Raw genomic sequence first — 26,082 nt, 5'->3', positions numbered from 1 at the left:
AGGGCGCAGCGCCCAGGGCAGGTGGTAGATCCGGGGCTCCCCACAGCAGCCCAGACTGACCCACTCCAGGCTAGGCTCCTGGGCCCCACCCCTGTGGTCGCTGCTCCCCGAGGGCTCTTCCGGCCCCCGAGCCAGGTTCCCCTGCCAGGGCAGCTCTTACTGGCTGTCAGCAGCCAACACCTTCACTGCCCGGTCATGGCCTCGGACTTGGCCATGGAGAGGGGCTACAAAGAGGGGTGGGGCTTTGTGGCAATGGGGCTCAGCCCCCCAATTTTCTGTCTGGTCCATCTCAGCCCCCGTACTGGGAAGAGACTGGTGGTGCCCCTGTGCACAGGGAATAAGTAAACTCCCCCTCTACAGTATCTCTTTTTCTTCTCCCACTCGTAGACAGTGAGCTCTTCAGGGCAGGGACTGGCTCTTACAGTCTGTACGTACAGGGCCTAAAACAACGGGGCTGCACTAGTGGCTGAGGACTGTAGGTGCAATGGGAATAAGTATAAACAACAACAACAACGATGATCATTGTCCTTTCCTTCCTTTTCTTTTCTGTCTATTTTACTTCCCCTTTCCTTAGGCCCCCTACATCTTTCTATCCCTCTCCCCTGCTTTGCACACACTCGCTTTCTCTCTCTCCCATCCTTTCTTTTCCACTCCCAGCTCTCTCTTTCCCTCAGTCTTCTCCCCCCTCCAACTTCCTTTTGTTGTCTCGTGTCTCCCATCTCAATGTCCCTCCTTTGAACCCTCCCCCCAAGTCTCTGGTTGGCCCATTGTCATTGAGATTTGCCTCCCTGGAGCAGACACTCCACCGTGGGGCCTGCAGACCCAATTCCCTGCATCTGGGCTTCTCTCTAGATCCCTAGGAGCCACCCAGTGCTCTCTCACTGACACTTAGGGAGAGGCCCCTGGAGCCCGTACGGCAGGCTGGAGCCAGTGGGGCAGGCCAGCTAACAATGCCAGTAGGGCCTGTGCAAACTGCCCAGCTGAGCCCTCCCCACTCACCGCTCTGAACTTCATACCGTGATCTTCAGCAGAGAGTTCCTGCTCGTGAACTTGGCTTCCTGCTAGAGAAATGGAAACATTCTGCAGTGGATCATTTGCAAACAATTTTGTTTGATTTAATTCTTCCTCCATTGCAATAATTTCAAATAGTGACACTGAATTTTGTGTTTCAGGAGCTGCAGAAAATACTGCTGCTGTCATTGTGGTGAATCAGACACCCCCTTCTATCCGTGCAATGGAAAGGTCAGAGTTCACCATCGAGTGTACATTCAACACAAGCAATAATTCAACCAAGTGGTTTGCTGAATGGTATAAAACCAGAAACAATGTAACAGAAAAGTTGTCCAGGGGAACAGATCGAATCAGATTATCAGAAGATACAGAAAAGAGATGTCTTTCACTCACCGTGAAGAAAGCCAATGTCACTGATTCTGGAACCTATGTATGTTGGGTTGGGAACAAGGATGGGACATCTCCTGGGAATGGAACCCAAGTGACCATCGATGGTAAATACCAGCATTTCCGTCTCTGTTCTACAAAACCCCTTCCGAGGACCTAAGGACACTGGCCTGGTTCCAGAGAGCTGGGGCTGGTGGTGCTGGGGGAGATGGAGCAGCACAAAGTGTAAAGGGCAGAGCTGTGGGGAAAACTGGGGGACATTCTGTGGTACGTACAATGGTCCTGATCCTGCATTCCACTGATCTCTGTGGGGGTTTTGTCTGCACAAGGAATGCAGGGTCAAGCCCCAGATATTCAAAAACTGTTTTAAGATGGGATGTGAGGGGAGGTTTCTAATTGGCTAAGCCTGTGAGGTCTTATACGCAACTGGAGAGACAAGGTGGGTGAGGGAATATCTTCTATTGGAACAACTTCTGTCGGTGAGAGAGAGAGACAAGCTTTCAAGCTTATGCAGAGCTCTTCTTCAGCTCTTGGAAACTTAGGTCTGGTCTACACTACAGACCTATGTCGGCATAACTACGTTGCTCCCGGGTGTGAAAAATCCACACATCTAAGCAACGTAGTTAGTTACACCAACCGAACCTTCTGTGTAGACAGTGGTGCAGCTGGGCTGATGCAGTGTTTTAAGTATAGATGTGCCCTTACTCAGAGTGTCACAGGTAAATACAGGGTAGGACGGCTGGTTTAGCGTAAGTAGTTAACACATATTTCAAGGGACCATTCAAGGCAGGGTGGCCCGTTAACACTTCTGCAGTCATAGGACAAAAAGGGGGGTTAGGAGGTTACAGATTGTTGTAATAAGCCAGAAATCCAGTGTCTCTGTTCAGTCCATGATTTTTAATGTCTAGCAGAGTTATGAATTTAAGCTCCCAGGCTTGTCTTTTGAAAGTGTTGTGCACTTTGAGGATGAGGACCACTCTGTATCCGACCTGTGAGACGTGTTCACCACAGGAGACAGGGTGGTTTTGTCTTTTATCATTTTCCTGTGTGAGTTCATTTAAGAGCATAGTGATTGTCTGGTTTCACCCACATCGTTGTTATTGGGGCATTTAGTGCGCTGGATGAGGTACCCCACACATTGAGATAGGCTTGTGTAGGATCCGTGGATCTTGAAAGGTGAGCTGTGGGGGGTGTTGATCATTGTAGCAGTGGAGATATGTCTGCAGGTTTTGCATCTGTTGTTCTGGCAGGATCTGGTGCTGCTTTGAGTTGGTGTGTCTGGTCTGTGGGGAGCTTGCTTCTGATGATGCCCTTGGAGAGGCTGGGAGATTATTTGAAGGTCAGAAGTGGGGGTTCAGGAAGATTTCTTTCAGGATGTGGTCCCCATCGAGTATGGGTTATAGATGTTTGATGATACCCCATAGGGGTTCTAGTGTAGTGTGGTAGGTAGCAACTCATGTGCGGTCAGAGGAGGTTTTATTTCTCTATTCAAGCATGTTCTGCCAGGTTATTTGGACAGCCCATTCCATGATGCAATCTACTTCTCTAGTAGAATGTCCTTGTTTGGTGCAGGCAGTTTTGAGTGTGTTAAGGTGTGTATCCCAGACTGTCTCCTAGGCAGGGCCGGTGTAACCACTAGGCGAACTAGGCGGTCGCCTAGGGCGCCAAGTGGTTGGGGGCGCCAAAAAGCAGTGACCTGGCTTGGCAGGGAGGTGCCACCTTCCGGGGGACCGGTGAGCCAGAGCGTCGGCTGGCAGGGGCGGCAAGCCCTAGCCATGGAGGAGCTGGCGCGGCGTGTGTGTGTGTGTGGGGGGGAGGCGGGGGGGGGCAGCCCTGCAAAGGTGGCAGCACTGCTAGCGGGGAGTAGCCGCGCCCCCCCACCCCTCCTGCCCAGGCTGCGGCCCAGCACCCCACCCCCGCACTCCCGGCGGCTCCTGCTGGCTGCAGCGATCTTGCCAGGCATCATAAAGCTATGAGTGGAACTAAGTGAAAGCATCACTTTAACCTCTGAGAAGCAGGGGATGTTAAATGGCCAGGCTGGGAAAAGAACACAAAATACTGGAGGGGGAGACATTTATTTGAATACATCCCCAGTCACCAGCCATTGCCCCTGAAATTCTCCTGCATCAACGTGCAATCGTCTGTTTCTCACCTGCAGATTTTCCCAAGCTGATGGTGACTCACACCCCAGCCAATATCCATGCGTCAGAAGGGTCAGATCTCACCATGGAGTGTAGATTCACGGTATTGAAAAACAAGGCCTTGTATGTGAAATGGTATAAACATAGCAGAAATGGGGGAACGAAGAAGGAGCTGGTGAGTGAAAGAGGCGGGGGCCCAGCAGCCCTGGCTTTGGAAAAGGGTTTTGCTTCATTCACTCTGAAGAACGTGAATGTAACTGATACAGGAACCTACGTGTGTGAGGTGGGGAGCACAGCGAGGAACTGGTCTGTGTCAGGAGCCGGAACCCAAGTGACCATCACTCGTAAGTATCAGTATTTTCCTATCTGATCTTCATGCTGTGAGAGACAGCAAATGACAGCCTAAAGGACAGAGAATGAAAGACTGTAGCTGGCAAAAGCGGGTATGAATTCTCAGGTGTGTACAGTATTTAACCCTTAAAAAAATATGGGCTCCAGCCTGTAAGGAACTGAAGGTAACATAGTTCAAAGTACCTAAGTGATTTATGAGCCTCCAATTTTCAGAGGGGACTTAGGCAGTCAGGGCCAAATTTTTAAAGGCATTTAGGCACCAAAAGTTGTAGTTGGGATTTTCAAAAGCATCTCAGCACCTAACTCCCACTTTTGCCAACAGGACTTAGGCTCCTAAGTCACATATCAGGGGGTAGCCGTGTTAGTCTGTATCTACAAAAACAACAAGGAGTCTGGTGGCACCTTAAAGACTAACAGATTTATTTCTTCATAAATATGCATCCGAAGAAGTGAGGTTTTTACTCACGAAAGCTTATGCCCAAATAAATCTGTTAGTCTTTAAGGTGCCACCAGACTCCTTGTTGTTTAAGTCACATAGGCACTTTTGAAAATTGCCCCCAAATGCCCCTGGAGAGGGGTGTTTAGAACCTCCCAGGACTCAGACCTGTCATAAGAACATTAAGGAGGGTGATGAACCTAACTCACAACTGCACTGGATGGGATAAGAAGCAGCCCCCAATGTCCATCTGCACCTGGAGCTAAACCGATCTTATGGCTAAAGAGTTGCTTCTTATTCTGTGAGAACATCTTCATCCATCATCAAACACATCCCTGTATGGAAAGTATGTAGAAAAGCTGGAATGGATCCAGAGGCGAGCGACGAAGATGATCAAAGGGATGGAATGCAGCCATATGAGCAATGGCTGGTCTGTGCAGTTTGGAAAAGAGAAGATAAAGGTGGGGGACATGATAGCGGTCTTGAAATCCTTGAACGGCTGCCATAAAAAAGATGGAGAAAAGTTGTTCTCTCTTGCCACAGAGGGCAGGACAAGAGGCAATGGGTTCAAACTACAGCACAGCAGATTTAGATTAAATCTCAGGAAAAACTTCCTAACTGTGAGCATGGAACAGACACCTCGGGAGGTTGTGGAAGCTCCTTCACTGGAGGTTTTCAAAAGGAGGCTGGAGAGCATCGGTCTTGGATGGTTTAGCGATTCTCAAACTGTGGGACGGGACCCCAAAGTGGATTGCAACCCCATTTTGATGGGGTCACTAGGGCTGACTTAGACTTGCTGGGGCCTGGGGCCAAAGCCGAAACCCGAGGGCTTCGGCCCTGGGCAGCAGGGCTCAGGTTGTCGGCCCTCTGCTCCCCCCTGCACCTGGGCCAGCGGGGCTCGGACAGGCTCAGGCTTTGGTCCCCCCTCCTGGGGTCGTGTAGTAATTTTTGTTGTCAGAAGGGGGTCGCGATGCAATTAAGTTTGAGACCCCCCTGGTTTAGACACAACAAATCCTGCATCTTGGCAGGGTGGGGAAACTAGCTGACCCTTGCAGTCCCGTGTAACCCTGTGGCTCTAGGATCCTATGCCTATGTGGCATTTGCAATATGTGGGCATGGCAATATGTACAGAGAGAGGTTCTGCTGCAACTCTCGATGGCTGCCCACTGAGCTGGTTCTAGGTCTACAGGATCCTTCCCATCTTCCAAGTGAAGAGGAAAAGCTCATTTGAAAACCCCACATCCCAGTCACGATAGACCCAACACAAGGAATGCAGGATCAAACCCCATATAGTCAATAACTGTTTTGAGATGGGGTGTCAAGGAGGTTCCTAACGGGCTGATCCTGTGAGACCTTCACTCAAGTTGATGGCATCTCTCTCTTTGTCTGTAATGCAATAACTTTTGCATATGACATGCAATAAATTCCAAAATTTCAGGAAATATCATAGGCATCAGTGGGGGAAATCAGAAAACCCAAAGGGGAACAGTGGGGGACACATGGAGCCCCTGCTCTCCGTTTAGCAGACCAACAGCTTCCAGCAAAGCCATCTCTGTAACTGTCTAGATCAAAGAACCAGTTACTGTAGGGTGATCAGATAGCAAATGTGAAAAATTGGGATGGGGTGGGGTGGGAGATAATAGGCGCCTCTATAAAAACAAAGCCCTGAAAATCAGGACTGTCCCTGTAAAGTCCAAAGATCTGGTCACCCTAAAATTGATAGCACTAATTAACACTTTCCAGTAGAATAACATTCCTGTCTCATCTCTGCTCATCCCCACAATGGAGTGTAGCATGTTGACACCCTGAATGATTTATCTCCCAGTCAGAAAGAGGAGAAATAATAATGGTGGAGGAAGGGTCGAAGGGCAGTCATAGATCCCCTGTCATTGGGGTTGGGAATGGGTGACTCTGGAATGGGTGTAAGGATGGAATGGGGGTGCACAGAAAACTCCTGGCATGGGGGTAGGGGAGAAAGGGGGAACCTGGGATGGGGGTAAGCGGGAGTGGGATGGCACACAGAGCACAGTGAAAATTTAGTTGAATTGGTAATAGATTTGGTGAAACTTTTTGCTTCAGTGCCTTGGCTTTTCCAAACAAATCTAAGTTTTGCCATAAAATTTGCAATCAGCTCCGCTGTACCTAGTGAGAGCCCCCGTGCCTAAGAATTTACAATCTAAATAGACAACAGATAAAAGGTGGGAGAAATGGGCAGACGTACTGAGAGATTAAAGGCTACATCCACAAACGGATTTAGGCCCTAGTCCATCTGTTAGGTGCCACTGTGATCCTCAAAACTCCTGCTCAGTTGCCAACTATCCCTGGAGGTACTCAGGTTTCCACTGGTAAAATCTGTGCTAAAGAATTGTTGAAACACTCTCGCTATCCTATAAGCAGAGTTTAGAAACATTAGTATAATCAGGAACGGCTCGCTCAAGGAGGCACCTAACAGATGGGCAATACCACCTCTAGGAAGGGCAGATTCCACCTCTGATAAAAACTGAGAATCCAGTGAACGGAATGAAAACTGAGTTTGGCAGCCAAGCTATCCATGAGACCCACCTCAAATTAGCTGCCTGATTGCGTACTTCTGGTTCCAAAGGAGGTATGGGGTTGACGGTCAGTTCATAACTCAGGTGTTCATAATTCTGAGGTTTTACTGTACCTGAATGCAGGAGACTAACGTGGGCCCAAAACCAAAAGCATAAAGGATACGAAACAAATATCCATAATCTACATGATCAAAAGCCTTCTCTTTATCATGGGAAATCAACCCAATGTGCAAATCATACATTTTAGGCTGAAATTACATCCGGCAATAGAAAAAGGTTATCAAAAATAGTGGATGCAATAGGTATAATAAGGGTGCATGACCGAACCAATCATAGTTTTCCATTTTTTTGTCAAGGCCTTTGAAAAATTTGTGTCCCTGCTTTGCTTAGACCATACAGGTTCATAATTATTCCACCTCCCCAAGGTCCCCCTTCTTAGGCAACAGGGTAAGAGCCACTCGATGAGAACTGAGTGGCAGTATCTTCTCTTTGATGCTCTCCTGAAACACCTGGAGTAAGTCAGGCCCAAGAGGGGTCCAAAAGGCCTTATACAACTCAACCAGCAAACCATCAATACCAGGGACCTTCCCTGGAGCAAAGCCATTTAGGACAGAAGTCAACTATGTGAGTGTCAGGTTGTGCTCAAGTCTGTCCACATCCAACGTTGCAATCCTAGGAAGAGCCTTAAGGAACCATCAAGTCTCATATGGACTCACTGGCTCTGCTGCACACAGGTCTGAGAAAAAATTCACAGCAAAGTTTCTAATCCCACAGGATCTGAAAGCTCTCTGCCCATTGACGCCTTGAGGTGTGGCCAATCATCTTCTGCTCCACATGTTCCTTTTCCAGACTGAAGAAAAACTGAGTAGGTGCTTCCATTTGGGATAGGCCCTGAAATCGGGCTCCTTACCAGTGCACCCTGAACTTTTGTTATCAAACAGGTCTCACAAGAGCTGGTTTTTATATTTCAAGCTCTCATGCAACCCAGCATCATTACTGCCACGAAAGGCTTTTCCCAGTTCTATGATCCCCAACTCAAACTCCTCCATACTCCAGCAAAGGCCCAGGGTTGTCTGCTGCATGTTTTGCTGACAAAAACATTTAAATATTAACTTTACCCACCTCTGACCATTGCCACAAGGAGGGAAAACATTCTTTGAGGCAACCCAGGCTGCTAAAAGTGCACATCTTGTAAAAGACGAGTGTTAAAATGTAAGTATGGACAGTGGTCTGCCACAGAAGGAAGAGACCACACAAATAAGACCAAACCATGATCTGAAATCCCAGTAGGGACAATACAACTAGACAGCAAATGAGACAAGTGATGAGTAAAAACAGAAAAACGGTCCAAACAGGCCACAGAGAATCCCTGAGCACTCAGTGGATGTGGTTCCAGATGATTCCTACCTAATCTCTCATTAAGAGTAAAATCAAAATCACCCCCCAAAATTAAAATATCACTTGTCAAACAATTTGTCAAAAGAGCATCCAAGCTCTGGAAAAAAATACACCCGGTCTTTCCCTACAGTAGGAGAATAGACATGAATCAGAAAAAGAGGAGATTGCTCTAAAGTAGTTCAAACCATCAACAAACAGCCTGGAACAACTTCCTGCACAGCCATCGAATCAGGCTTCACCCTATCCGCAAACAGAATGGCGACCCCCGTGCTTGTGCAACCATGACTCAGAAAAATCTCCCCTCTCCAATCAGCAAGACATTTGTTTGATTGCCAGCCTCTGTGTGAGTCTCTTGAACAAATGAAGTGTGCCCCTTTTTCTGGGGTTGGCTCTTTCTGAGTACCTTACATTTTTTAAAATGTCTCTGCACCCATTCACATTCAGAGAGCTGCATACAAAAGTATCCATCAGACCAGTACTCATCAGAAAAAGCAAGAAAAAGACGGACTGAACCCCACCAGCACCCTGAAACCTCAAACAAAACCACCACATTCGCCTATATCCTTTAATTCCCAACATTTCCATTGGTCAAAGAGATATGCACTTTGGTCATCAGTGTTTTCAATCTATACTGCTTCCATCTATCAAACTCAGACAGGGACACTGTGACAATGCGGTTCTGGCGGAACCCAACTGAGAGTGCCAACTCAGGACAAATTGCTCAAATAGGGCAGTTACAGCCCAAGGCTGGGGTTTTTTCCACCTCTAAGGCAAACCAAACCAGCCAGACTAAGAGGACTTCAGTCTCACCCCACTGGCTAACTGCAAGTCTCACAAGCAATCTCCTTAGATACTCCAGTTTCCCAGTATTACCACCAGTACCACTCGTTATGGGGACAAATGGTTATGAAAACCAATACCCCAGTAAAAGAAAAAGGTTCTCCTGATCCCAAAGGACCAAGCCCCAGACCCAGGTCAATATATAAATCAGATCTTACCCACAAATCACGCTATTGCCAATCCTTTAGAATCTAAAATCTAAAGGTTTATTCATAAAAGGAAAAAGATAGAGATGAGAGTTAGAATTGGTTAAATGGAATCAATTACATACAGTAATGGCAAAGTTCTTGGTTCAGGCTTGCAGCAGCGATGGAATAAACTGCAGGTTCAAATCAAGTCTCTGGAATACATCCCCCGCTGGGATGGGTCCTCAGTCCTTTGTTCAAAGCTTCAGCTTGTAGCAAAGTTCCTCCAGAGGTAAGAAGCAGGATTGAAGACAAGATGGAGATCAGGCATCAGCCTTATATAGTCTTTTCCAGGTGTAAGAACACCTCTTTGTTCTTACTGCGGAAAATTACAGCAACATGGAGTCTGGAGTCACATGGGCCAGTCCCTGCATACTTTGCTGAGGTACAAGGCGTATCTGCCTTCTCTCAATGGGTCCATTGTATAGCTGATGGTCCTTAATGGGCCATCAAGCAGGCTAGGCAGAGCTAATCTCAGCTTGTCTGGGATGTCACCCAGAAGCATAGCATAAGTTTGCCATACAGACAGTATAGAGCCAATATTCATAACTTCAACTACAAAACTGATACACACATATAGACAGCATAATCATAACCAGTAAACCATAACCTTGTCCTAGACACCCCATTTGACCCCCTTTATACAAGATTTGGGTGCCACTACAGGACCTTGGTTGCAACAATGATCTATATGGTCCCAGTTTATGTCAATAACGTCACACCCCCAACGCAAAATTGATGCAGGAAGGGATGACACAAACATCACTGACTGCATCCCAAGAGCTCCCCATCCTGGGTTCTGTCTCACTACAGCTAGTATTGGGTTAGAAGCCATACCAGTGTATAACAGGAATGGTTTATCAAAATCATGTTCAACCACATGATTGAACCTCTTTACAAACTCAAGGTAACACTTAGTTAGAACAATAGTGGATTGGATCTGCTCTGGCAGCATGGTTCCTGTGTGTGCCATGTGATCTTGCCAAGAGCTAAAGAAAACTGCTACTTTATCCATACAAGCTCGGGCCAATGTTTGGAACCCAATTAACATCGAATAAATGCAGATATTAATGTTCTTCATAGTCCAGGAATCTTGGCATTTAGCCATGAAAGCAATATGGTAGTGTGCCTCAGTCTTCCTTTTCATACAGCACATTAGGTCTGGAATGTCCTTTCCCCTGTGAAAAGTTCCCATATTGTTTATATGCATTGCCTGTGAAACCCCAGTGTAACAAGGCCTTTTAACATAACGTGTGTTTTCATGTATTCCTTTTAACATGTTCAAGGAATTTTCCAAAATATTAGGCACATTGTATATTTTTACAGTTTGTGGCAATAGCAACACATTAATTACAAAATTTAGCAATAACAACAAGTTCATTGCAAGTGTCCATCTACAGTCATGTTTGTCATGCCACACCTTTGGCTCAATACCATTGGAGTTTGGGCATTTTAGGGTTAACCTGTGGCTTCCCTTTGCAAAATTCAGTTTTCTCTTTCCTCCTTGTCCTGCAGGATCAAACCCTGATTTCCCTTGCTTAACAGAATTCACTGGCTGATGGGGTGGGCCCTCTTTGCTAACAGCTATTAGCAAGTCCTTCCTTTCCCAGCCAGGCAAGTAATTTGCACTACCCCAGACCAGAGCCAGTCCACCAGTTTTCATATTCGTAACTGCTATCATCTCCAAGGCTGGACTCTGTCTTAAAGAGATACCACACAAATCCAAAGAGTCTGCGGGTGAGAGTTTGCTTCCTCTCCCCCGCATCCTCAAGCATTTAGCCATAAAACTGCTCTGACACATCAGTAACCAAATCTGTCCTCAAACCCTGAAGCACAAACTGCTCATTTAAAGAATCAGAAAGGAGACATTCCTGTTCCAACACCATTGTCTCCCCAACAAGTTGGCCCCACACAGCCACTTGGTTATAGGGATGCCTCAATTCCTTAACAACTTTTACTTCCTCTGAGACCTTCTCAAAGCTACCCACACTGGATCTTTTACAAGGAAAGTTAGTGGATCCCTTCACAACAGACAATTTTTGGCTGCTAGGAACTGAAACTTCCTTGATTAAATCACTCTCACACCCTTCAATTGCAGGGAACTGCTTGCACCGAGTACCATGAGGATTCCTTTCTCCAGGAGCTTTTCTAAGCAGCAATTCACCCCTCACAGAAATTCTGCCCTTACCCTCTTCACCTAGGGCTTGCTCTAAAGGCACACTTTCCTGAGCAACAACAGACTCTGTCTGGGTCTTACTTACATTCAGGATCACCTTTGGCCCATCAGGCAGATCTCTACACAATCCCCTTTCAGGCGAACCCATAGACTTCCTAGATAAAAGGTTAGAAATACTTCCCTTCTCTTTGCCACACACAAGCTTAGGAATTTTTCCCTTTTTGCTACAAGTTGTTAAACTGTCCGTAGGTAACACAACCAAATTACCTTTCTGCTCTCCTTGTGCCCTGGCTAGGGTATCACCCTGATCAGACAGAGTTGTTACCCCCTTCTCCAACCACACATGAGCAACAGGCAAAATACAAGCACCAGAATTGTTTGGTCTCTGGGATTTTGCTAAGCCACTAACTGGATGCAACCTAGTTACGGGGCCATTCTCCCCAGCAGATGCAAACTTAGGACCATTCCCTTCCTGGGCTTTAGTTGAATCCAGAACCAACTCTGAGACAACTAAATTACTCTCAACCATCACAGGCCGAAAGGCACCTTCTGTCTGCTCCACAGACAAAAAAAAGAGTTGGAGACGCATTTTCCTTTACTAGACATACTGTTTGGGATTTCATTTCCCTTGTCCCAGCACACCGGGCTGTTCACAGACAACTGCTTGGAGACTGGGGTAGCTTCCTCCATAGGCAAGTCAATACCCCTGACAGACACAGGCACATTTCCTTCACTGTCACTATTCTTCGCACAGGAAACAGATAAGGTATAGGGACACTCATCTTCCACTCTCCTTGCCTTCCCAAACTGCTGACTAGATAAAGCCATCAGCTCACAAGACTGCCTAGGCTCATCCAAAATCTCCTTGTTCTCCTCTCCCTTCGCTTGATCTAATTCCAGATTTACTTCTGAGACATTAGATAGACATTCAGAAACTTCATTCACAGCCAAACAGCTACTTTCCAAAGACAAACTTTTGGAGAAACCCTCCATAGGCACAACCTTAGGATCAATCCTCTCTTGTGCCTGGTTTGTATTAACTTGACTGACCATAGCTTTAATATCATTTCCAATCATAATATCCTTAGGGATTATGTCTTTTACTCCCACAACCATGGTGCCCTCCAATCCCTTCCATTTCAGGTGGATTTTAGCCAAAGGCACCCTGACAAAATACTTAGATAAGGCTACAACAGTTACCTCTTCACCTGGCAAATAATCTTCCTTCCTGACAAGACTTGCTTTAACCAGAGTAATATCTGCTGCGGTGTCCCTCCATGCCATACACCTCACTCCATTCACTTCTGCACTGCTAATAAACTCTGCATTATTTCCCCCATATTTAGCTTTAATGTGAGTTTTAAGGTCAAATCCTTCAGAGACAACAGAAACAGCATTTGCACACAGGGCACCAATGCTGGGCTCTGTGTGGTTTGCCTGTGAGTTTACAACAACAGGGTTAGCATTGGCCGTGGCATTTGGGGTTGCTGGTTTTGGGCTGCCCTTCAGTGTCGGGCAGTCTGGTCTCATGTGGCCCAGCATACCACAGCGATAGCATGTAACCTGCTGGGGATGTGAGTTCCTACCCTCCGGGCCCCCTTGAACTCCTTTAGAAGAATCAGGTTTATTTTTAAATCCTTCCCTCCTCTTGAACTGGGGAGAATGGTGATCAGTTTTCCCCGGGGTTTTATACCCTTCTCGAGCCCTGTTTTGGGTATGGGCATCTGCAATCTCTGCCGCCCGTAGGACTGACTCAGGGTCCCTGTCACACACAGCTGCTCTCACATTGTCAGGCACAATGTCTAAGAACTGTTCCAAAGTTATTAAATCCAGCAGTTTTTCAAAACTCCCATGAACCTTGGCTCCCATAACCCACTTTTTAACAAAACCCATCAGCTTATGAGCACATTCTACAAAAGTACAATCCTTAGACATTTTAAACTCTCTAAACTTAACTCTGTAAGATTCAGGAGTAACCTTGAATCGCCTTAACACAGAATCCTTAAACCGCTCATAATTTAATGCTTCTTGTTCCCCCAAGTCATTAAACACCTCCCTGGCTTTTCCAGTCAGTCTGGTTAGCAGGACAGGCATTCGCTGACCCTCAGGGATCTGGTACAGATTGCAGAGGCGTTCAAAGGTAAACAAAAACTCCTCTATATCCTCAGTATCATTGTAAATGGGACACATCCTTTCCCAGTTTTTCTCATGGCGGGGGGGGAGTGGAGTACCAGGTGGGGATGACTTTCTCCGCTCTTCCATTACTTGGAGCTGAAGTCTGGCCGTCTCCTGTTCCATCCTGTGAGTCTCCTGTTCCGCAGCGAGCAGCTCTAGACGCCCCTTACGAGCTCTCTCTTCTCTCTCATCAGCCTCCTTCTTTCTTTGATCAGCTTCTTTCTCTCTCTCTCTTTCTAACTCTGCTATTTTGTGCTTCTCCAGCAATCGAAGATCTGCTAGCTTCTGTTCATGCTCAAATTGCAGTTTACTTGTCACCCTTTGCATCCTAATTTTTTCTGCATCTTCTGCAGCCTCAGGTAAGGGCTGTGCTCTTGCCCCCTGATCACTGGCTATTAGCAGATTTCTCAATTCTTCCTTTGTAGCTTTCTTTCTAAAGCTTATCCTCTTTTCTGAACACAAATTTTCCAGGGCTTTTTTCCCAAGTCCCTCATATGCTCTTTGCTCAGGCATTGCAGCAGCTCTTTAACCAACAAAACTCTCAATCCCAAAATTCAAATTTGGATAGTGTGGGGTTCTGACCCAAAGCTTAATTGACCTGGTTCTGTGGATCCAAGCACGACTACGCCACTGTGACAATGCGGTTCTGGCGGAACCCAACTGAGAGTGCCAACTCAGGACAAATTGCTCAAATAGGGCAGTTACAGCCCAAGGCTGGGGTTTTTTCCACCTCTAAGGCAAACCAAACCAGCCAGACTAAGAGGACTTCAGTCTCACCCCACTGGCTAACTGCAAGTCTCACAAGCAATCTCCTTAGATACTCCAGTTTCCCAGTATTACCACCAGTACCACTCGTTATGGGGACAAATGGTTATGAAAACCAATACCCCAGTAAAAGAAAAAGGTTCTCCTGATCCCAAAGGACCAAGCCCCAGACCCAGGTCAATATATAAATCAGATCTTACCCACAAATCACGCTGTTGCCAATCCTTTAGAATCTAAAATCTAAAGGTTTATTCATAAAAGGAAAAAGATAGAGATGAGAGTTAGAATTGGTTAAATGGAATCAATTACATACAGTAATGGCAAAGTTCTTGGTTCAGGCTTGCAGCAGCGATGGAATAAACTGCAGGTTCAAATCAAGTCTCTGGAATACATCCCCCGCTGGGATGGGTCCTCAGTCCTTTGTTCAAAGCTTCAGCTTGTAGCAAAGTTCCTCCAGAGGTAAGAAGCAGGATTGAAGACAAGATGGAGATCAGGCATCAGCCTTATATAGTCTTTTCCAGGTGTAAGAACACCTCTTTGTTCTTACTGCGGAAAATTACAGCAACATGGAGTCTGGAGTCACATGGGCCAGTCCCTGCATACTTTGCTGAGGTACAAGGCGTATCTGCCTTCTCTCAATGGGTCCATTGTATAGCTGATGGTCCTTAATGGGCCATCAAGCAGGCTAGGCAGAGCTAATCTCAGCTTGTCTGGGATGTCACCCAGAAGCATAGCATAAGTTTGCCATACAGACAGTATAGAGCCAATATTCATAACTTCAACTACAAAACTGATACACACATATAGACAGCATAATCATAACCAGTAAACCATAACCTTGTCCTAGACACCCCATTTGACCCCCTTTATACAAGATTTGGGTGCCACTACAGGACCTTGGTTGCAACAATGATCTATATGGTCCCAGTTTATGTCAATAACGTCACAGACACGTCTCATCCTATACTGAGCAAACAACAAAAATGGATTAAGGTCAGGAAGCCAATCTGCCACCTCTACTCCACGTTTCTCGTTAGCCTCATCCAGAAGCCTATCCATAGGGTCTGGGTATATCCCCCCCACAGGGAGTTCAGGACCCAAAGAATCTGAGTTCATTATCCTCCATCTCTCAGACTCAGAGTCACGATCGACCTCTAAGAATACCTGAGAAGTCTCTATGCCTACAGCCAAAGAACAACCCTCAGCAGCCCCAACCAGTGTCAGTGATTTAGAAGGCTCAGAACTTACCTTGTACATTCGAGACAGACAATAACCACAGCACCATGTATGTGCGACGGTATAACTATGGGACCGAGGGACTAAAGAAAGAGCTGGTGAATGAGAGTGATGTGATCACAACCCTGCATTTGGACAATGGGTTTGCCTCTCTCACTTTGAAGAATGCGAATTCATCTAATACAGGAACCTACGTGTGTGAGGTGGGGATCACAGCAAGGAACCTCTCTGGGACTGGAACAGGAACCCAAGTGACCATCGAGAGTAAATGTCAGAATTTCCTACCTGATCTTCTTGGGGAAATGGGGGCGAGCGAGTGAGAACAAGAGCACACATCTCCTGGAAGGTGTTGAGTGTCTTCAGTTCCACCTTCAATGGGAGCTGAGGGTGCTCCATGCCTGCCCAGAAGCACTAAACTCCTTGCAAGATAGAGCCCTGCAGGACGGTATTAAGGGGGAACAATGTTTTGTGACAAAGTTCCTCCTCTATCTTGGTGGGTCCTGCGCTGATTGGTGGATTTTCTTGCCTCAGAGAATCACCATGTGGGTTGGGGAACAGCCCAGAGACCTTCCCCTTGGGAAGAACCCACAGTCCAGGTCAATTGGGAGGTTTGGGGGGAACCCGGGCCCACCCTCTACTCCGGGTTCCAGCCCAGGGCCCTGTGGACTGCAGCTGTCTATAGTGCCTTCTGTAACAGCTGCATGACAGCTACAACTCCCTGGGCTACTTCCCCATGGCCTCCTCCAAACACCTTCCTTATTCTCACCACAGGACCTTCCTCCTGGTGTCTAATAACGCTTGAGCTCCTCAGTCCTCCAGCAACACACCCTCTCACTCTCAGCTCCTTGCGCCTCTTGCTCCCAGCTCCTCACACTCGCACCACAAACTGAAGTGAGCTCCTTTTAAAACCCAGGTGCCTTGATTAGCCTGCCTTAATTGATTCTAGCAGCTTCTTCTTAATTGGCTCCAGGTGTCCTAATTAGCTTGCCTGCTTTAACTGGTTCTAGTAGGTTCCTGATTACTCTAGTGCAGCCCCTTCTCTGGTCACCCAGGGAACAGAAAACTACTCATCCTGTGACCAGTATATTTGCCCTCTACCAGACTCCTGTACCCCACTGGTCTGGGTCTGTCACAGTTTCCATTTTAGATCCTTTACAGCCAAATGTTTCACATGGCCTCAAATTAGTCTCTAAACGTATGCTTGCCCATGTTGCATGCACACCCATTGGTACGGTCAAAGCCTGCCTGCGTGCCTGGAATCTGGAATTTGTGAGAGATAACAGGGTAGTTAGACATGAATTCATGTCTGATTTGTGGATGGGTGAAACCTGGGGCTGCTTCTTATGTCAGATGCGGTTCCCATAAGGATCCATATTGCAGGAGGCAACTTCTCCAGATTGAACATTTGGGGGGGAGGGGGTGGGATGATTTGCTGGTCTTGCCGGACATCATAAAGCTATGAATGGAACTAAGTGAAAGCATCACTTTAACCTCTGATAAGCAGGGGATGTTAAATGGCCAGGCTGGGAAAACACCACAAAATACTGGAGGGGGAGACATTTATTTTAATACATCCCCAGTCAACAGCCATTTACAGATGTGACTTTGGTAAAAATGGCGGTGGAAATGGAACCAGAGTGACCATCCATGGTAAATAGCAGCATTGTCCTCTCAGATCTTCACTGTATTTTCTAGGGAAGAATAAGGATTAGGAAAGGAAGAGCTAGTGCTAATACTAATGATATTGATGGGACAGGAGTTGCTGGCAAACAGAAGGAGAAGGCAAAGCTATGGAGAGATTTGCAGTGAGAAGTCAGTGATTCCTGGTGTCTTTCCAGATCCTGCCCATCTTTTTTTTTTTTTTTTTTTTTTTTTTTTTGACATCCAAGTACTTGCAACCCCCCGCTCTTCCTGATGTCCCTCGCACAACAGCACAGCATTGCTGCCCACCAGAATTCTCAGAGCCACTCGGTGATGGGTGAATCACAAAGGGTTCGGAGGTTCGGAGAAGCACCTCTAGGTTCAGAAGCTCTTCTCGCCCGTATTGAACAGTCAGTTTCACCATGACAGGCTCTCGCGTAAGAAGATTTCCAGTATTTCCCAATTTTGAGCGGGATGGAAATGCCTCTCGGTATATTGCTGATTCTGCTTTCAGTCTTGGACTGAAACAAGAAGTGTCTAGAGGACAGCCCTAAAAACCCACTCATGGCAGTACCACTATTGTAAGCTGCAGTGTTTTGGACCATAACTGTATTTTTTAAAATGAGGGAAATCTTGCTGAACCTCAGCACTGGTTCCAGTTTGATTCTGGGTGAGGGTGTAAGCTACTCCTTACTTTAGCTTAACTGATTAGCCCATTGCAAATACCATCTTCTGACAAATGAATCCAGCAGGTTGGTGTCGGTTATTCTTCAAGTAGTGGTGGAGCAGCGACCCAGTTTGCCTTTTCTCCTTTGGCTGTTCTGCCGCAAGACTGCTCGGGTGGTGGTGGTGCTCTAGTGACCTAGCTCACAGCATCTTCCCCTGCCCCTATCCAGCAGGACTCCTGTAGAGGTGGTAATGCATGACCCAACCTATGTTGTCTTTCCCTAGAACTAGTGGTGCTGGGAGTGTAATAACTCAACTTGCCCTGCTTCTGTAGCCCCGTCTAGTAGGACAGCAGCTAATTAATGTTTCTTTCAACAGCACCTGACCAAAGGCCAATGAGCTCTTACATTGTTCCTGGAGCTGCGGCTGGGACTCTTCTCTTCTTGCTGGTGCTTGGTATCCTTTTGTGGAGATGGAGACAGTGCTCCAAAGGTAAGATTTACTTGGACAATAAATGTAAGCAATTTCTGCATGGGGGAGCTCATAGGATGCCGATAGATTCTTCTTTGTGTCCTTCCTTTAGCTGAATAAAGAGTAATTTGGGGAATTTTTGCCAGTGAACGTACAGCAGCGGTGGTGAACGGGCAGCCCTAGTCAGTGAAGTCTCATACCTAAGCACAGATGCCGCCTGGGCAATGATAGGACTATTCTATGTCTCCTCCCTGACCTGAGGAAGCACCTCAAGGTGTGAACGGTGGATTCAGTCTCCACGTCTATTCCACCTTTGGCTGGATTGCCAACAAAGCCGCCAATTATTGGCAATTGCTCGGGTGGGAACGTGTGGGCTGTAGATACTGCTCCACTATGAACTAACTAGACTGACAACTAACTCCTTCAGTTAAGTGACCCAAAGGTCATCAGAGAATAACCAGCTTGGCCACAACTTCATTTTTTTTTCCAGAACCACTTCAAAGCAGGTCAGAGGCAGAGATGAATCAGATGGACACGGTGAGTTGGAGAGCTTATCATAAGAGCCTCATTTAATTTTTCTCTCTAGCATAGGGGAACTGGGTGTTGAGCATCAACTCCGGGAATACAAGGTAATAAAGAAATCGGTTCTGCTTTTACAGACTGTAGCTCCAAGAACTTCAGAGTAACAGAAAACACAGCACTAGTCCTGGATAGGATCGGGGTGGTACGACATTTAAAAGTTAGAGGGGATCAAGAATTAGCCTTGGAGCAAAGATAAAGAGACATAAATTAGTCATTGCACAGGATCGTTAGCGATAATAGAGAATGCAGCATTGGTTCTAGGCAGTGGGACTGGGAAACCTCAAAATACTGGAGAATGCAGCATTTGCTCCATGAAGAGATGTTTCATAATCAGAATACAGCTTCCTAAAAAGTCAGCACACTCTTTTACAATGCCTGTGTCAGTGGAAGATGGTCTAGCATTATGATAGTATGATATGGGCATCACCATTTACTTTAAGTATCAGAGGGGTAGCCATGTTAGTCTGAATCTGTAAAAAGCAACAGAGGGTCCTGTGGCACCTTTAAGACCTTTAAGATGCATCTGAAGAAGTGAGGTTCTTACCCACGAAAGCTTATGCTCCCAATACTTCTGTTAGTCTTAAAGGTGCCACAGGACCATTTACTTTAGACCTTGCAAAGGAGAAAGGAACAAGCAGTCTTCACTCATTTTCCTCTTGCTTTGCAGTCTTCTCCTCCACCAGCTGATGACGTGACTTACCTTAACTTGAACTTCCACAAAAGGGATGCAAAAGCAGAGGAAGACGTTAACATATATGCAAATGTCAACCCTTATCATCACTAGGGGAAGAGCTAGTGGGAATTAACAGAGGGGTAACCAGCATTTCACATGTCCATTAAATGCAAGTCTCCATAAAACAATGAATTAGCTGTTAGAAAAGGATGTCCTTGGAGATCAAAGTCCTCTAGTTATGAACAGAGCAGGTAGCAGTGCAAGATTCCCTTGTTTCCTGCTCCACCAACAGGCCTCAACTCTGATCTGGAGAGACCAATTCTGTGGGCAAACGGAGAGTTCTGCTAACCCATCTGCTCTTGGCCTATGTGCTGCAATCAGACTGTAGCAACTTTTAGTAGCTATTTACCAGCTCTGTATTTGAACAAGTGATCAAGAGCCAAGCCCTTGAGCCACCAAGTATGGAAAATGTTGCCATCTTGTTGTGGGAAGCGCTGTCCTCCACTGAAGATGCCAACTGTGCTGAAGGAGGAAGGAAAAGCCTCCGAAGAGCCATGCTCCCTACACTGGAGGATGTACAATAATGCTGATAAGGCTCAAGAGCAATGTCCCATACGTTCATGAATGACACTGACATGATTGTTGAATCTTTCTAAGCACAAAGTCGGCTTCTCTGTTGGGAGTGAATTCAGCTTCCCTGGATTCCACCCACTTAAGAGCCAAACAACAACAATGTGAATTGCTTCGCCAGCAGATTTTAAATATTAACTAAAGCTTTTACGGCAAGTTTAGGCCAGGATTAAGTGTGTGCAATTGCACCGATTGAAATGGAGTTGTACCTACTTACACCAGGAATGGATTTGTCCCCTTCTGTCTGCGTGGCTTTACTGTAAATTGAAAAAGGAACTGTGTAATTAAAAAAAAAAAAAGCATCATTTCTAGTGGTGTAAGTAGATTGTGCTTTTAGATAATAATTAATAATAATTTTAGATAAACCCCCAGAAAAAATAATCCAAAGGGTCTGTTGGGCTCCCCAAAATGGAGAGATGCTCAAAAAAAATCAACAGGAGTGTCTTTGAAAATCTTCCCATAATACATTGATTTTTATGACTACTGCAGATGCATGAGATATAACTGGTGCAGATCACAACTCATGGATGCCATAAGGAGACAACCAGAAGAAACAGCACAGCAACCATGTGAACACCTGCAAAATGTTCTGCTTATTATTAATACCTGCATCAATTCATTATTAACTAATACATGGCATCACCAGTTTTCAAGCCTGAACTCCCAAAAGAAAAGACAGCTATCGAATTGCATTGTGATTGCACCAAGACTGGGTTTGGTCCCCTTATGTGGGGTAGGTCTTTAGCACCATCAGTTTCATTAATGGAAACGATGGGTTATTCAGTGGTAACTGTTGTTCATTGGGTATATGGCCTCTGCAGATCCACCCAGGGCAAATCTGCAGAGGCAGTCCTTCCAGAAGAAGAACTGGGTGACTAAATACCCACCACGAACACCACATATGCTGGGTGGAGACCAAATTCAAGCCTGGCTGAAGTCATTAAGGTTTTCACCCATTTACACCAAGACTCTACATGTGTCTTACAATATCGATAAGAATGGCCAGGCTGGGTCAGATCAATGGTTCATCTCGCCCAGTATCCTGTCTTTGACCAGTGCCAGATGCTTCAGAGGGAATGAACAGTACAGGGCAATTTCAAGTGATCTATCCCCTGTTGTCTAGTCCCCCCTTATGACAGTTGGAGGTTGAGAGACACCACACTGAATGACTAAGCTGTGTACAAAATATACAGCGGTTGCCCTAAACTCTACAGCTTGCAGCAGAATTACTGCTAGTGATTTAGGCCATTACTATACAATACTGCATTGTAAGGGGCTCGACTCACCGCCTGCAGCACCTCCTGCTGGTCGTCCTCAGGGAATTAGCTCTCCCAGCATCCAGAGCGCCCTCTGCAGGCCGGTGATCCGCCTTACCGCTGGCCCCATGTCCCTCCCAGGATCCCGGTGCCCCGTTTACCTGGGGTGCTGCCCCTCTGGCAGCAACCCCTCACAGTCTCAGGGTCTCCCCCTCCCAGGGGAACCCCCACCCCCTATCCCCACTTTGCCTCAGTGTTCAGCTACTGCCAGTCCCCATCTAGCCCCCCGCTCACTGGAGCGGACTGCAGTGTAAGCCACTCATCATAGGCAAAGGGGGTTCGGACCTGCTGCCTCTGCCTACCCATGGGCTGCCCCCTGCAACCCAATACCTAATGGGCCTTACCAGGCCTGCAGCCTGGGGCTTTCCTAGGCCGGAGCTCCCCGGCTCCCTAGGCCTTTCCCCAGCGCTGCTCCAATCTAGGTTCCCTTCTTGGCACCTTGCAGCCAGGCCCTTCTCCCTCTACAGGCAGAGGAGACTGCCTGGGCCTCTGGCTCACTGCCTTTTATAGGGGCCAGCTGGGCCTGATTGGGGCATGGCCCCGGCTGAGCCTACTTTCCCCCAATCAGCCCAGGCTTTTTGCCCCAGCCACAGCCCTCTCCTGGGCTGTCTCTAGCCCCGCAGGGCAGGAGCGGGTAACCGCTGCGCTACATGCATAAACGTCTTACCACACCAAATACTTCCACTTAAGGGCTTCTTAAAATGCCTCAAATACCACAAGATTGGCAATAGCCGACTTTGGTTTTTGACAAGACAGTGCATTATTATTATTTTTGCCATTAGCAAAAGCCAGATCCTCCCCAGTGAAAATGGCTGCTGCTTGCTGTGGGAAAGTGAAAGTTTATGAGTCACCGTGAAAAGGGGAAGTAAAGTCAAAGGCTAAATTCTTGTGGCGCCAGGGGCTTTTTATTTGTAAGGGAACCAGTGTCTGTATCAGCCTATCTGAAGAGGGAGAGTTTGGCAGGAAATCAGCAGTTCATCAATGTGGATAAAAACCACTCATTACCAAAAACAAATTCTTTTATTCGTGGTCTTTCTTCTTTCCACTATGAAATTAATTATTCCATTATTTTAAAAGGAGCATATTCAGGGCCGGCTCTAGGCACCAGGCACCCAAGCACATGCTTGGGGCGGCACCTGGTAAGGGGTGGCGGGGGGAGTGCGGAATTCCGCGGAGGTGGGGTGGCGCTCCGGCGGCGCGTTGCGGCGCTGGGGGGGCGGGCTCCGGTTGCGCGGGGCTCGGCGAGGGTGCGGCACGGGCGCGGCGCTGGAAGGGGGTTCCGGCAGCGGGGGGCGGGGGCGGGCTCCGGCAGCGCGGGGCTCGGCGCTTGGGTTGGGGCGCAGCGTGGCGCGGGCGCGGCGCTGGAGGGGGGTTCCGGCGGCACTTGGCAGGGGGCGGGGGCGGGCTCTGGCGGCGGGGGGGGCGTCGCGGGGCTCGGCACTCGGGGGAGGGGTGTTCTGGTGGCACTCGGCGCAGGGGGGGGTGGACTCCGGCACGCGGCCCTCAGCGGGGGGGCGGCTCAGGGGGGCGGCGCTCTGGGGGGGGTTCTGGTGGCGCTTGGCGGGGAGGCGGCGCTCGGCTGGGGGGGGCAGCGCGGCCCGGTGCTCAGCGGGGGGTCTGGGGGGGCAGCGCTTTTTTTTGCTGCTTGGGGCAGCAAAAAAGCTAGAGCCGGCCCTGAGCGTATTTGAGTAAAAGGTAGGGTTTCCAGAAGCTCCAGTGTGAGTTTTAGACACAAGTCTCAGTGAAAGGCAAGGGAGCCGGGCACCTCGCTACATTATATCCCTTTGCCATCCCCAGGCTAAGGCCTAGGGCTGTACACTGACTGTACATTGGGTCAGAGCCCCCATGGAGTCAGAACTGATGAGGATCTGGGTCTGTAACATTTAAACAGGATTTTGTAAACAAGACACTTTCTAAAGGCTCTCGGTCAGAGGTGCCCGTGACCATCATCTTGGATCTACTGGTCTGGCAGGATGTTTTGCCTTCCAAGGTCTCACCTGAGCTATGATATGCCAACCTTTAAAAGTAACAGAGTCAAATGAAAATGAACACGCTGCAAGTGTGTGGAGATCTTGCTGCATATCCGCGTCCAGCCTGTCAGAACTTTTAATCCGGCCCTCAAGCTGCTGCTGGGGAGCGGGTTTGGGGTCTTGCCCCACTCCGGCGCTCCAGCTGAGGAGCGAGGTCGGGGGCTTTCCGCATGGCTCCCGGAAGTAGCAGCATCTCCTCTCTCTGGCTCCTACGTGTAGGGGCAGCCAGGGGACTCTGCAGGCTGCCTCTGCCCCAAGCGCCACCCCACGCCCACAGCTCCCATTGGCCAGGAACTGCGGCCAATGGGAGCTCTTGGGGTGCTGCCTGCAGATGGGACAGTGTGCAGAGCTGCCTAGGCAGAACCATGTCTCCGCGTAGAAGCCAGAGGGGGGCATGTTGCTGCTTCTGAGAGCTGTGGGGGCAGCGCCTGCGAACAGGGCAGCAGCCGAGGTGCCTGGCTGCACCTCTGCGTAGGAGATGAAGTGGGACATGGAGCTGCTTGAGGTAAGCGCCACCTGGAGCCTTCACCCCTGAGCCCCCCCCACTGCCCCAACCCTCTGATCCCTCGCCTGCCCTCCAAACCCCTCAATCCTAGCTCGGAGCACCCTCCTGCACTCCAATCCCCTCATCTCCAACTCCACCAGAGCCTGCACCCCCAGCCAGAGACCTCAACCCCCCCTGCACTCCAGCCCCTTCCCCCAGCCCCAATCCCCATCCCACCCTCCGAACCCCTCAGTCCCAGCCCAGAGCACCCTCGTGTAACCCAAATCTTTCATCCCCAGCCCCACCCCATCACCCACTCCCCCAGCCGGAGCATACACCCCTCTACACCCCAGCCCCGATCCCCCTCCCACCCTCACAGGCTATCCCTGCTTCTCCCACACTGCGGGGGTTTCTGTTGCAGGTCCTAGACAGGTTGCTAGGAGACATCAGCTGGTTTCCTGTACCTTTACCTGCTCTTTGCCTCTGCCGCTGCCCTAACCTAGAGGATGACACTGCTCAAAAGTGAAACCAGAGGGAGGAGTTTTCACACCTTCTCCTGCCACCTGTGCTCTCTCCTCCTTTCGGGTTCTCCGCCCTGTGCACCCCGACGCTCTCCCGAAGCACGGGCACCGGCTGCTGCCTTCTTCACAAAGGCCGTGACTCCACCGAGCTGTATCAGGTTTTGCTCTGACGTACAAGAGGGGTAGCGGGGATAAGAAGAGTTAAACACTGGGCATTGTCCCATGCATTGAACAGCAGGAACTCGCAAGGCCTTGGCATGTCCTCACCCTCATTCACAGGCAGAAATGACCCGGACCTGCCGACAGTGGGGGGCAGAGTGAAGGCAACAGCTTCAGCAGATGTTACTGAGCATGCTCAGTACAAACCAAGCAGCTAATCTGGGGGGCATGTGACCTCGTTTGCCCCCCCCCCCCATACGTCACCAGTGACATTGGAACAATTTATATAGTGAGGGTGGGGCTGAAAGCCATTGAACAAAACTGTAAACCCCATATGTGATGGAAACCACTTCAAGCCAGGGGGTGCTGCCACGCCCCCAGCACCGCTCGTTCCAGCACCCCTGCACATGGCCTCTGTTCACAGGGTATAAAAGGAGCAGGGTGTGGGCAGATAGTCACGTCTGAGAACACTCATTCCACAGCATGTTAATGAGCAGAGACTGTTCAGAGCTGGACTCAGCACTCATTTCCAGTGAAGAACAACAACTTATTGAAGTGTATGTAGTATTGATCTTAAATGAGTAACTTATGTGCCAGTAGGTGGTGCTCTTTGCATCGACCGTCTGCTTGTACACAGACAGGTGGGCGAGGTTGTATCTTTTACTGGACCAACTTCTGTTGGTGAGAGAGACGAGCTTTCCAGCTGCACCAAGCTGTTCCTCAGGCCTGGGCAAGATACTGAGAGTGTCACAGCGAAATACAAGACCAGACCGATAGTTTAGCAGAAGCAGTTAGCACATATTCTAAGGGACCAGTCAATTGTCTTTTATTGGAGCAACTTCGATTGGTGAGAGAGCGAGGGACAGTTCCCCCAGGATATGTGCTGAAGAAGAGCTCTGTGTAGTTCAAAAGCTTTTGTCTCTCACCAACAGAAACTGGTCCAATAAAAGATATAGAATCATAGAGTATCAGGGTTGGAAGGGACCTCAGGAGGTATCTAGAACAAACTCCTGCTCAAAGCAGGACCAATCCCCTAAATCATCCCAGCCAGGGCTTTGAGTGCTAAATTGCTAATATTTCCTGTATGCAAATAAACATTAAAAAAACCCTATTGGGTTAATTTTCTGATCAGCTGATACAGTAGAAGAAGTAAAAAGAAGAAATGTTTGTGATTTCCCCTAAAGGCTTCGTTCAAGCAGTAATCTATTGGGAGTAGGAGGATGAGGATACAGGCCTGATAGGGGACTTCAGCGGGA

The 26,082-nt window shown here is 48.1% G+C and overlaps 1 protein-coding gene across 1 annotated transcript in view; it reads left to right on the top strand.

Annotated features, from left to right (window-relative positions):
- Window positions 1-26,075, top strand: part of LOC135975575 (cell surface A33 antigen-like) — a 31,129-nt gene extending 5,054 nt beyond the window's left edge. Inside the window, exons 2-6 of the mRNA XM_065566895.1 lie at window positions 1,173-1,505; window positions 3,557-3,883; window positions 18,339-18,452; window positions 18,922-18,968; window positions 19,681-26,075. Coding sequence (XP_065422967.1) covers window positions 1,173-1,505; window positions 3,557-3,883; window positions 18,339-18,452; window positions 18,922-18,968; window positions 19,681-19,797 — 938 coding nt within the window. The 3' untranslated portion in view covers window positions 19,798-26,075. The remainder of the gene's footprint in view (window positions 1-1,172; window positions 1,506-3,556; window positions 3,884-18,338; window positions 18,453-18,921; window positions 18,969-19,680) is intronic.
- Window positions 26,076-26,082: the final 7 nt, after the last annotated feature.

This window comes from Chrysemys picta, chromosome 14 (assembly GCF_011386835.1).
Source record: "Chrysemys picta bellii isolate R12L10 chromosome 14, ASM1138683v2, whole genome shotgun sequence".
Taxonomy (NCBI): Eukaryota; Metazoa; Chordata; order Testudines; family Emydidae; genus Chrysemys; species Chrysemys picta.
Note: the sequence above shows the minus strand (reverse complement) of the source record. Positions and strands in the feature narration are given on the sequence as shown.